This window comes from Ruditapes philippinarum, unplaced genomic scaffold, assembly GCF_026571515.1.
Source record: "Ruditapes philippinarum isolate M1 unplaced genomic scaffold, ASM2657151v2 ctg592_1_1_1_1, whole genome shotgun sequence".
Classification (NCBI taxonomy): domain Eukaryota; kingdom Metazoa; phylum Mollusca; class Bivalvia; order Venerida; family Veneridae; genus Ruditapes; species Ruditapes philippinarum.
In genome coordinates, this window is record NW_026854960.1 from 25659 (window position 1) to 39301 (window position 13643).

A 13643-nucleotide genomic window follows, 5' to 3' on the forward strand; every position below is an offset into this window, starting at 1 on the left:
ATTATCGTTCAACTTGGAAAATAAAATGATGACTTTGAAAAAAAAAAGTTTTTCTTATAAATCTCTGTTAGTCTCTATAATGTTAATATAATGGTAATATCTCTAAACTCTTAGAAATAATAGAGGCAGTTGTTACAGAAAATCATCAAGCTTGCAAAATCAGAAACATTTGAAAAACTGAATATTTGAAGCACAGTTTTTTGTAGATCTGGTTAACAAGATAAAGATGAGACTGTAATAAAATAATCTACGAAAACACGTATCTTTTGTTTTAGAAATCACATGTTGAATCTTTTTTTTTTACTAGCCGACTTTCTTTCAGACTACATTTTACTATCTAGCTTATATATGTGAGTTTCAAAAAAAGTTACTTAACATATAGAGACTTATTTTAAAAGTGATTCAATCCAACCTTGGCTGTAACTATTTTATAGAAGTAATTCAGGACATGTGAACAAAACAACATAGGTGTGATAAAGTAAAACACGAGGAAGACAAGAGCTGTCAGTGGCATAGCGTGCGGGACTATTCTTAGTGCATGTTAGTTAAATAAAGCCTGGTAATGTAGATTTTTTAAGTTCGAAAGGTGCCATTAATCCATTATATGTTGGGTTTGAAATTTAACCCAATTCCCTTTTAAGTTTTTTGGTTTGTGTTAAAAATGTATGGGGGGTGAACCCGTTTAAAAACCTGGGTGAGTACAAAGTTTCCCTTTTTCTTCAGTAGTCAAACTTTAAAAGCTTTAGAATCTATCATTTTGTAATCTGTGTACATTTAATGACCCAAAGTAAACCCTAGTGATTTTGCTTTTATGTTTTTTTTACAGATATGTGATAAATTATGCATCAAATTTTAATAGTTAATTTTTTCTTTGAAAATTCTTGTACAGAAAGCTTGAAAACTAAAAACTTAATTTTTTGTTATTTTATTTAAAAAATATTATCATTCTGTAACTTATAAAAAATTTGGGTAAAAATTCTCCCTTTATTCAATTAGTAATATTTAGGAAAAAAAATGCAATTTAAAAGTTTTTGGGAAATTTTTTATATGGAGTATTTAAAATTTTTACAGCCCAGAATACTAATATTATTGATAAAATGCCAAACATTCACTAAAGTATGGTGAACATGACACTAAATTGTTCCATAAATTAGTGGCATATATTGCATGACAAAATACTACATAGAGAAGTAAGTACCTCATAATACTTGATATGGTTTAAAACTAAATTTATGCAAAAAAAGTCATATTCAAGAAATCTTTAGTCAATTACACCAGAATGGTTAACGTGTCAGACTAGTAATCTAATGATTGCTGACCACATGGGTTCAAACCCTGTCAGGGGCAAGCCCTTGTTTCCTTGAGCAAGAAACTTTTTACATTTATTGCTGTAGTACTAGTGGTTACAGGAAAGATTTGAGAGTGTTTCAATAAGCTTATAGCTTCCAACACAATCAAAAAATAAATAAATGTGTATAAACTAATTAAACCCTGTGTCAATCCATAAAATACAGTGTCATTCATACCAGATTAAACTAGTGTAAATTCTTGTCATTCTAATTCATGTAATATATATACATGTCCATTCCAAACCTCTTTATAAACCTTATAAATAAATATTTCCCACTCCAAATCTAACAATTATAAATATTTTCCATTTAACTTTGCAAACTATTAGCATATTGAAATGTATGCAGTAAGAATAAGAAATGTGACTACGGATGTACAAACAAAGGAAGACAGGCACATCAAAGGAGAGAATCTACCTATGAAGTATGTATGCAGGTAGAAAGCACACTTAAGCCGAGAAAACTGTTACCAAGCAGAAAGTTTTTCATCTACTAGCATATACTAGGCAGATAAATTCTTGATTTTACCAAATATTTGAATTTTAAGTCCAAATTTTATCTAATATTTGAAGCTAAGGGATTTCAAAAATATTTTTTGTAGATAGTGTATTACTGTCATAATGCTTTTTTTGAACTGGTTCAGTTTATGACAGAAATTTATTGATATACCATCTGCATGATAAATGTTACTCCATTTTCGTACCAATACTAACTTGTTCATTAGCAAATAACTGCCAATTTCTTCATATAAATTCATTTAAATGAGGGGAAAAATCAGAAGATAAAAAGTAATTAACGATTAATTTTCGCTCTTCCAGGGGTCAATTTTGTGAATCTTAGGTCAGTTAATCTAGCTTTTCCGCTTATCAAGCTATTGTTATTAACAAAGCCATGGCATACAGGTCATTTTATCATGCACCATAGTCTTCATAGACATACCGTAAGTCAAACCCATTTTTTTTCAAAAAGAGATCAATGGAACATAAAATTTTCGATAACTTTCAAAGGAAAAGATGTGATACTTGCAATAAAAAGAATATACCACTCCAGACTTTTCAAAATGAATTTATGTCACCAATTAAATACAAAAGATAAAACACTTCCCCAAATTTTGAAATTGAATTGTACATGTATTATAAATTCATTTTGAAAATGACTCTGAAGTTCTGAAGTTATATTCTTAATATATATATATACACATTAGTACAAGATTTTCTTGACTAGCAAAGCAGCATCCCTCTAGCTGGCAACAGAAATATACCTGCTGACTATGCTTATCAGTTGTCAGTATAATGATGGAGTATGCCAACACGTAGGCCGTATCAGCACTAGCAAAAATACCATTCCTGTAAAAACAATGAAAGCTAACAGCAACTGAAACCAAAATTCAAGATAAAAAAACAAAACAAATAAAAAACTAAAAAACATCGCCCACAAAAAGGCTCGGATCTAATACCTGACTACTGTGTAAGTCTGTCGTTAACATGATAACAGAGTACGCCAAGACATAGGCTGCGTCAGCACTTGCAAATATTTCACTACTGAAAAAAGTTAACATAATACTTAAACCTGAAATTTTTCAAAATTTTTATTTAAAGATAAACGTTCCATTTACACATGAATATCTTTTCTGTAATTCTTTAACTTTTGCTTGAAGTTAGAAAAAAATCACAGAATCTAGACTAAGTCAAAGTATAGCTATGTAGCTGAAAATAAAATGGTAATTGACACCAATTATCATCTGGTTATCAATTATTATCATTACTGACAACAAATATTGGGAATGAACTAAAATATACATGTTTATTATATACTTATCAATGAAATATTGATGAAATAAAATGCCTTTTTTAATTTTCACTGTAAAACTTGTATGTAATTTTTCTTTTGAAACTAAAAACAGCAATTCATACATACTTTTTTGTGTTAATTTTGGTCCATTGGAACATTAGAATTACATGTTTTTCATCCTATTTATACCTTCTAATGAAAGTATTTCTAAACTATAGGATATTGACATTTACAAAAGCTCATTTCAATTAATATCACACTACACTTAAATAAGATACAGTGCAAAATCATTAAATTTCGTGGGGCACTAATTTTCATAGTTTTGTGGATAGTCCACAACTTTAAAAACGCATGAAAAATTTTTTTTGTGACAAAAACCCTAAAAATTTCCCCGTCACAAATTAAAAATTACAGTTTTGGGAAATCTCCCAAATTTTTTTTGGGGAAACCTCAAAAAAATAAACAAAACTTAAAACTTACTTGGTGTTACACTCGCAATATCTAGATGCAAACTTTTCCATCAATCGATCAATTTTCTGTGCCTCACCAGGTAATCTAAAACCCTCGAGAAATCTTCTCAATGCTGATACAAAATCCATCTCAGCAAAGTTTAACTGATCAACATATGCATACATCACCTCCTTGTTAAATCTGTACATTAAAATGCCAGCTATTTTATACACAATTCTTACAGTAACTATAACAAGAACTGTCGGAGGACAGTATTGGCTTGACTATTCAAAAAGTTGTCACAAGGGTGTTTTATTGAGTATAATAATGCTAATTACCTATGAATACATAAAATTGACCGAAAAGGTACAAAGGCTTGTTATTAAGATGTTTTATAAAGTAAATCACTGCTTTATTATTATGAATGCATAAAAATGTCCCAAAAAAGGCACAAACTCTTCAGTAGTTATTGAGATAACAGCTTACAAGCAAAACTTTACCATGAATTTCTAAGTTGAAAAAGGGGAGAAAAATCAGCCTAAATGCAAGATAGAATTATGGATCTTGGTCAGGGACCTACAATTATGATTCTAAATGCAAATGTGAAGTTTTAAATAAATATCTTTAATAGTTATTGAGATATGTAAAACTTGCATGTAAACATTAACCAAGAGACTAGGTAGAAAAGGGGAGATGAATCAGCCTAAATGTGAGAAGAGTTATGGAACTTGGTCAGTGACATACAATTAAATTGTCTGGGCTGATTGCATGCAAGCCCAATTTTCTACTGGTTGCATAGGTTTGACATTCACTTTACTTAATCCAAAAAATTGGTATCTTAAAGTTCTATAAATAAATACTCAAATTCTTTCATGTTCATTCCTTCAAATTATGATACACATTAAAATAATACATAGTTTATCATGATATAAAGCATTGTCTATTTATATAAAATAATGGGTAATAATTTGATACCAAAAATATACTTACTTCTCGTTTTCTCCTAGGTAGTCTCCAACTATAGTCTATGACAAATGAAATAAAAAATCTAAATTAAGAATGTGTGTTAAATCAAAACAATACTGTACAGAAAATACTGGGCTCTTTCCAGATTTTCTGGATGAGGGGACGTCAAATACTCCTTGCATCAGCTGGGACCATAGTAGAACCATTGAACTTACATAAACTAGCTGGATAGCTTCCAACATGAATAAATTTAGAAGACTTAAACCAATATCAGCTAGGGACAAGTGATTTGAAGTCAATGACTCAAACCCCTGAGCCACAGAGGCAACACATCATGTAATTACTATACTGGAGAAGAACACATAACTTAAGTAAATGTCAATTGCTTGAAAATATATGAACATAGGTCATTTAGCCTGAAAGAATGGAAAAACTTAACAAATCATGAATGAATGAATGGAAAATCTTTACAAATTAAAACTTAATTACAAACTAAGACCGAATGCATTGAAAAATACAAATTATGATTGAATAAATGGAAAAACTTTACAAATTAGAACAAAGCTAAATAGACAAGAGCTGTCCGTAAGACAGCGCGCTCGACTTTTTTAGTGCTTGCCTATAATACAAAACATTGACAGTTAAGGGCCATAATTCAAATAAAATCTTTGACAGAATTACCTTCTCCTGGACATGTTTGGGAATCATGATTGTAAACAAGTATTCCAACTTTCAAATTAATATCTCAAACAGTTCAGTCAAAAAGTGGACTGGTACTAAAAACTTAACCAAGATTCTAAGTCGATAAAAGGCCTTAATTTTTAAAAACAAATCCTTGACAGAGTTACCTTCTCTTGCGTACAGATGGGGTAATGATGTGAAATAGCATTAAAAGTTTCAAAGCAATATCTCAAAGGGTTAAGGCAATAAGTGGATTTTACCCATATTCAATGTATTTTCTAAGTCAAAAAGGGGCATAATTCTGTCAAAAACCTTGACAGAGTTATGTCCTCTTGTCTGTTGATGAAGGTCGTGATGGTAAACAAGTATGGTCAGTTTCAAAGCAATACCTCCAATGGTTTTGAAATAAAGTGAGGTGGTACAAAAAACTTAACCAAGATTCTAAGTCGATAAAAGGCCTTAATTTTTAAAACAAATCCTTGACAGAGTTACCTTCTCTTGCGTACAGATGGGGGTAATGATGTGAAATAGCATTAAAAGTTTCAAAGCAATATCTCAAAGGGTTAAGGCAATAAGTGGATTTTACCCATATTCAATGTATTTTCTAAGTCAAAAAGGGGCATAATTCTGTCAAAAACCTTGACAGAGTTATGTCCTCTTGTCTGTTGATGAAGGTCGTGATGGTAAACAAGTATGGTCAGTTTCAAAGCAATACCTCCAATGGTTTTGAAATAAAGTGAGGTGGTACAAAAAACTTAACCAAGCTCAATACACTTTCTAAGTCAAAAAAGGGCCATAATTCTGTCAAAAACCTTGACAGAGTTATGTACTCTTGTCTGTAGATGGAGGTTATGATGGTGAACAAGTATGGTAAGTTTCAAAGCCATACTTGTAATACTTCTGAAATAAAGTGGGGTGGTACGAAAAACTTAACCAAGGTGTGACGCCAACGCTAACGCTAACGCTAACGCTAACGCCGACGCCGACGCCGGGGCGAGTAGGATAGCTCCCCTTTTCATAGAAAAGTCGAGCTAAAAATCTATGAAAAAGTAGATGACATTATCTTATCAATTTTCATTTTAATAAGTATCTTGAAAATAAAAAAAAAATGTTATCATAAGCAACTGTCATTGTCTGACTGAAAGACATTACCTTATCAAGTCTGTCATCGCTGTGAAAGAGCTCGGCAATATCATCTGGTGATGTGCCTAGTAAACCCTGATCTTGTAAATACTGCACACCTTTCTTTGCTTTCTTGTTAAATCTAAAAAAATTTAAATACAGTCAACTATCGTTATCTCGACATCGCTTTTCTCGATGTTTCGTTATCTCGATGAAATTTTGAAAGTCCCGATTTTCGTCCTTCTTTATCTATTTTGGAAATTTTTGTTTATCTCGATATTTTTATTTCGATATTTTCAGTATCTCGATGTAAAATTTCAGCCCCAAACAGTTATTTTCACACTATTATCCTTTGTTTATCTCGACTAATAGTTTTCTTTTATCTGTTCCCTTCAGACGTGTGAAAAACACAAACTACACGATAATTGCTCCATAGCGCGTGTCATAATGATGATTATGTTTGTAACAAGTTTAGCTGTTTTTATAAAGTTAATCTATTTAGCGTTTTGATTGACTTATTTCCAAAATGAGTGAATTTTGCGTTCTTTTTTTTAATATGCGAACACTGTATCAATTCATTATGACTTTAAATGTGAATGAAATAGTGAAAGAATAGAAATGCTATCGTTGCAATATTGTTTCACAACATCACCACCAAATCAATCAGCGGTCGAACAATCTGGAGAAAGACCCGATAAATAACCCGGGAGGATATCCGGATCAACCACCCTGAAAAATGTTTTCACTATATTGGTGTATTACTGAGTAAACCTCACTATGTGTTATTTTCACAGACACCCGTATTTCCGCTGGTAAACATCCGCTAATGTTACTTTGTTAAATATTGACTAGGCCTATGAAAACAAGTCATGGGGATATCATAGTTTATTTGACATAAGGTATGCACATGTATTTTGTAAAAATCAGTTTCTGCCTTATTCAAACCCTAATATGTTTATCTCGACATTTCGTTATCTCGATATTTTTTGGACGGTCCCAATGACTTCGAGATAACGAGAGTTGACTGTATGAGTATTTTGACAGACAATTGTAAATAAAGAGACTAAAATATAAACGTACAGCCTGAACATCTAGCACATTTTGTTTGTTTGTTTATTTAGGTTTAATGCCAACACTGACACATTACTGGTTACACTGCGCCATACTCTATAATAAGAAGGTCTAAAATGAGAATATAATTTAGCAAATCATGTAGTCTGAAGCATATTGCCCCGAATATAAGAGTTTGAATCATGAGCATATTTAATGTTTTTCCTTGAATATTTGGATGGGAACAAGATATTCAATACCATACAAACCATATTAATATTTATTTCAATTGGTAGTTTCTTTCAGAAGAACAGAAAACTAGATCAACTGTCAGGTGAATATTATTAAACTAGAGCTAAACCCAAGCAAACAAATAAATGAAACACACCATCACCCTATTTTCATGGTTATTTTTATGGTAAATAGCATATTTCAGAAACTTACAGTTCTATACCATGTTCCATGATCTCCTTCTGTTGTTTCAGCACCTCATACTGTTCCGGACTGTCATGGACCACTGCAGACGTGTTTAAAGAGCTGCCATTAGACTCGAGAGAGTTGGTACTATCATAACTGTTCAACGTGCCTTTACCGGAGTCCGAATCTGACTCCGGAGATGGTTTACTGTCCTGACCTGGAAATAATCATCAAACTAATGTTGAACTGTCTTTGCCTTTATAACAAAACTACAAAACTTATTACTGACCATGTATGGTATTATCTGCAGAAACTCTTTTATAGTAACATAGAGGTCAAATGCAGAATGCCTCCAGATTCATGTTTATTTTCGAGAAAATTTTGAAAATGTATTGAAAAGAAAAATATTGCAAAGTGAACAAAGAACATGATTTTCACATTCCAAACAGCACTTACAGCCCATGTAAATAACCAAAAAGAGGTCAAAACATGCAAAAATATCCCTTACTGCTTAAGTAACGCCGTAGAAATTTGGTAAAAAATAATGGAAAATTGGTCATCAATCCCACATAACATGGAAGTTATTACTTTTATCGTGAGTCTTCTTACTTTTCTTAAAATTTCAGTATTTTTTCTCCAGTTTGATTTTCTTGAAACATTTTGGCTTTAAGACCACAAGTCGAGTACAGATTCCCCCTCTTTACAAAACATATAACTTACCAGAATTTAAAAAAGCTAAATTTGAAAAGAAATGAAAATCTGGGTCCTTCCTAGAGAAATGAAGTTAGGTTAGTTTGTCTATAATATGCAATATCTTTTAAGGTGCCAAATTGAAATGCTTTGATATTGGCAAATATTAAGTTTAGTTGGAAAACTATACACAGACCTGTCTTTGTCTGATATATGTAAAGAGATATTTACCTAGGTTGGACTGGAAGTGTGGATTTACATATAAATCTTTACTCCATTCCACCATACACTTCAGTATAGAAACAAGACACTCAAGTCCCTTGAGGCGCATACTCTGTTCTTGTGTTGGTGTCACACCTGAAAAGTAAATAACAACATTCTATAGAACTTTCCCCAAGACATTTTCTCTTGATATTGTACATTAAATTTAACAACACAAATTATAAATTCCCCTTGAAAGAGTTTATTTTCTGTTTCAATGGCATAATGCTAAATAGCTATTGAATAAAGCAATGGTTCGTCAAAGACAACATAATTTTCATTTCACTTGTTTTGTTGTTCAAATACTCACAAACAAGGTCATATTAACTGTCTCAAAGTTCACTGGTGTAAGAAAACATAAGTAAGTGATCAAATAATTTTTAAGCATTGATGGACACTTGGATACAAATTAACAACCTTCCTTAGACTAGTTTTATAAAAAAAAAATTTTTCCAAAAAAATGTTAGCAATTCAAATTCAGTGTCCACAAAGATTCCTATGCCCTATGGTAATCAGTTAAGGCAGATAAATAACATGTTTTCAAGCAAATTGTTGTGGATACTGGAACTATGTTAAGATTTTGTTTCCTTTATTATTTCCCATTTTTTTCTTTGGTTTGATTTTACATCGCACAAACACAGTATAGGTCAATATGGTGCATTTCATTCTTTACTGGTGGAGGAAAACATTAGATATTAAGGTTTTAATCAACAATCTAAAAAATTTTGTTCAATACCACTGCAATAAAGTCATTTCTTATTTTATTAGTAAAACTATGTGCAACTGATCATTTCTGTTCAAATTTTATGGCTCCTTTTTGATGTGATAAAGGGAAGTAATTTACTTACCAACTGCAAGAGATTGTCTCCCTTGTGCAATTTTGGAAAGATCATTCACCAAACGTTCAAATATATTAGCAAGGGATAAATCACAGTCATAGTTTACATAGATGTCAACAACACATTGGGCATCTGTAAATATAATATAAATATCAACATGATAGAAGACCAATGTTATGAAAATATGTTAAAAGGTACTAATTCTACTAGAATGGCAGAAACAAATACTTGCCAACAAAATGTAAAATACTGCATGGGTGACATAGGCTTCTGAGCAATTTCTGTGTACATGAATGTTTACAATAAAACAAAAGAACCTAAATGATAGAAGCAATATATATATTCTTGTTTATGTCTTCAAAATATCCATACAGTCTGGTCAGGCTTTACACACATGGCTGCTTAATTTTATTATTTTGAAGTTATAATCCCTGAAATTAACATTTCAAAGGAAACCAAGTCCATTTCCTAAAATGAGCAAAGTTAGGGCCAATGCACCTACAGTTCTAAAGCCATATGAACAATTTTGAAAGAATATGCTATACTTGACTATTTGTGGTTGAATTTAGTAGAAACAGTATGACCTATATTATACAGCAAGGAGTTTGCATGATTTACATACCTGCACATATTCTTGTCAAAGCCTGAATTACCATCCATTTATGGTCAAAGGAGCTGCTAGGAGTCTCCAAAATATACAAAAATATTTCCTTGAAAAATACCTGGAATTATACACAAAATTATCTGAAAATGTAGTACAACAGTTTACAATGTATAATACATAGAATTATAAGTTAAATGTTTTACCCCAGTATTTTGTAAGAATCCAACAAAAAAAAGACCAGAAGGCATAATGAAGTCACTCATCAGTTTATGTGACGTATTATAAGCTTGTTTAGTGAGATAGAAATATTATCTTATAGACCATTTACCACTCTAAATTACAATTAACTAAAATTCTGGTTATTATGTAGTTACATTAACATGGGTGCAAGTTGAAAATTTGGAAAAACCTGAAAACTTTTATTCATAATCATTTTCCTACATAATCTTATAGTAAAACATGATGAAATTTGTCATAACAAGTGCAACGCTATATGCTCCCCACTTTGTGGGGGCATAAAAAAACCCCTGAGCTTCCGGCATATGCCTGAAAACTTGCACCCATGCATTAAAAACAAAAATATATGGCAAGTTTTAAACCTGCAAGTAATTTTAAGCCAGCAACCTTCAATATTCAACCATAGAGGTCTCTTGCATATGACATGACTGTCATGATAAACCAAGCAGAAATAAACATATCTAACCATTTAGACTTGAAGTGTCATCAGTAACAGACTTTTGAGACAAATACAATTAGTCTTACCCATCCGACCAACCTTCTATTTGCTGCCTTTTCAGATTACATATTTTTACAAAAAATGAAATCCCTAAAACTTGTAATGGACTGCTCTAAAAGCAAATTAGGACAAGTCCATTATGCAAATTCCGCAGGTTAAGGGTGCAACTGAAGATGAATGAAATATTACCTCTATCTGCATTTTAAGATGTTGTTTAAAGTTGGCAAGCAGGGTCAGGAATATAGCCAATGAAAGCTCAAACACTTCAATAACAGAGCTGACCCCATTCTTGGACAGTGCCACACACAGGTACTGCTTGATGGCGTTAATGAACATGTCATTGGTGCGGAAAACTGGGCCAGCATTTTGTAGAATTGACAGTAAAAGTTCTAGTGATAAGACCTTTGACCTCAACTCATGTGACCTGTAAAATAAATTAGAGGATTGCTGATAGTTAAATTCGCATATATATATTAATAGTTATAATACCGTGAAGTAATAATTTTTTTTTGCAAAAACATTTCTTAATTTTGGCCAATAAGAAAACAAACTTTCCAAGAAAAAAAAAAATCTTATAATTCTTATCATAAGAAAAGGGAGACCACAGATGAACAAACTTTTTTAACAAATGTAAATACGTGTGTCTCAAACAGTGATTTAGAGATTTCTGTCACTTGTTTTAACAGAAAATATCAAAGTCATGAAATGTTATGGAAAAAACGTCATTCCTTATGATTATATAATAAATATTTTACAATAAATGAAACATACTTTGGATCAGGTGGGCCATCTCCCAGTGGTTTCATGGAAAGTTTACACAAACTTCGGAACACAAGGAATGCATCTTTTTGCAGGATATGACTGAAAGCACCGTGTCCAACTTCACCACCATCCGCGCCCTCCTCTCCCTCATCTACTAGACGGTTTACAGCTGAAAATATATGTCAAATTTTAGAGATGAAAATATATGTCATGTTTAGAGATTTGTTGACAAGGTCATATGATGTCTTCGGTGTAATAAAAATCAGGATTTCGGTCACTACAGTGTTGAACCTCTAGATGCTTGCAAAAATAATGATCACAATTAGGAAAATATAGCTTTTTTTTGCTGATTCTTACATTTATTATTCATGATCGTATATAAATTGGTGTGAAGAGATGAGTGAGACATCTTTAGAGTGCATTTCTGTGTGAAAAGGCGAGATTTGAACATTTAATCATTCAAGCGTCTTGTCCGGTGTATACCAGAATACGGTATTTGGCGAGGTGCTCCAACACTTTTTTTATTCTCACTCAAAAAAAAATTCACAGCTAAAAATTTAAGTGTTACTGTTACAAGAATTTAAAGCAGAAAGACTTTCTCAAAGTTAAGGAATGTACACAAATAATATTCATTGGTCAATCACATAGGTATATATAACATAGGAATGTTTAGATAATAGTAACAATAGTTCTTTTCACTGAAGTACAGATTTTACTTTGTGAAATGAAAAATTAATGAAACTTCAATACATTTCACAAAAATGAAATAGAAATGCCAAAACGACTTTCCTACATAACTTCTTAATTCTGTCTCTGAAAATAATATTTTCACTATAAACATCACCTTACCAAGTGAACTTCCAGTTTTACTAGAATTAGATTGGCTAGGCATATCTCCACTCTCTCCCGTGCCGGCCCTCTCCCTTGGTGCAGTTACCTCTATACCTGGGGGATCACTTCCACCAGTAGCAGTTTCTGGGGGACCATCAGCTTGTCCCACATCTATAGCAAATTAAAAAATAAATAACTAAAATCCCCCAAAACACCAAAACAAAATTAAAGCAAAGCAAAAAAGCCAATTCCAATATGATTCAATCCAAATCTGCACTCAAGTATTGTTCTTTAAAATTATCATTGTCCAAGTTGAATTCTTTCTCTAAACAAGTTCTGTGGATTCACTTAATTTCATGAAATTTTGTGCTTATGTAATAAAAAAAATGTTTGTGGGTTCTTAAATTCACAAATTATCTCTTCTTTTCAAAAAGTGAAATGTTAATAATGCAATGCAAAATAATGTTAAAGAAGACGAAATGAAATTTTGTTGGTTCTTAGATTTGTAGATTAACCTATCAATGAAACCCATGGCAATCAGTGCCCCACAAATAATAAGGTTTGTGCGGTATAAATTAGATATGATGGTTTCTTTTAAAATCTATCTGGTGGTTACGTTTACAAGTACAAAGATACTATCAATAAATAAAGTAATAAAGCAATCAAAATATGAACTGGTTTAAGAACAAGTTTGTAATATGTCCAAATATTGCAATGATTTTATAATACTAATTAGTTACAGTGTAATCACTACACTGTCTATATGGTGTGCCCAAAATGAAAGAACGAAACAGTCCCTCAGTCATTGCGTATGTAACTTTTTCCTGACCTCAAAACATTGCTAGACTGTCAAACTACTCTCCCTACATTTTATGCTAGCCCGAACAGAATTTTACTAGACTGGGGCTCAGGCTTAGCTTATTTTTCGCAGACTGCGAAATAAATGAAAAATCATGCCTATTAAAGCATACTGGTGTGTAAAATAAAAGAAGAAAAGACACCAAAAACAACCCAATTCAAATATAAATACATAGTTTATAAGGGACCTTTCCAGTGTTTACAGTTTTACGCCAATTAGCAGACTGGTTATCCAA

General features: G+C 31.8%; 1 protein-coding gene across 1 annotated transcript in view; it reads right to left on the reverse strand.

The window, feature by feature from the left end:
- LOC132741626 (brefeldin A-inhibited guanine nucleotide-exchange protein 1-like) overlaps positions 1-13643 on the reverse strand; it is a gene marked incomplete at its 3' end in the record, with an annotated part of 57499 nt that overhangs the window by 24887 nt on the left and 18969 nt on the right. Inside the window, exons 10-20 of the mRNA XM_060729834.1 lie at positions 12568-12720; positions 11728-11887; positions 11146-11380; positions 10239-10338; positions 9626-9748; positions 8748-8873; positions 7854-8043; positions 6390-6501; positions 4581-4615; positions 3621-3791; positions 2806-2890 (exon numbers count right to left, since the gene is read on the reverse strand). Coding sequence (XP_060585817.1) covers positions 2806-2890; positions 3621-3791; positions 4581-4615; positions 6390-6501; positions 7854-8043; positions 8748-8873; positions 9626-9748; positions 10239-10338; positions 11146-11380; positions 11728-11887; positions 12568-12720 — 1490 coding nt within the window. The remainder of the gene's footprint in view (positions 1-2805; positions 2891-3620; positions 3792-4580; positions 4616-6389; positions 6502-7853; positions 8044-8747; positions 8874-9625; positions 9749-10238; positions 10339-11145; positions 11381-11727; positions 11888-12567; positions 12721-13643) is intronic.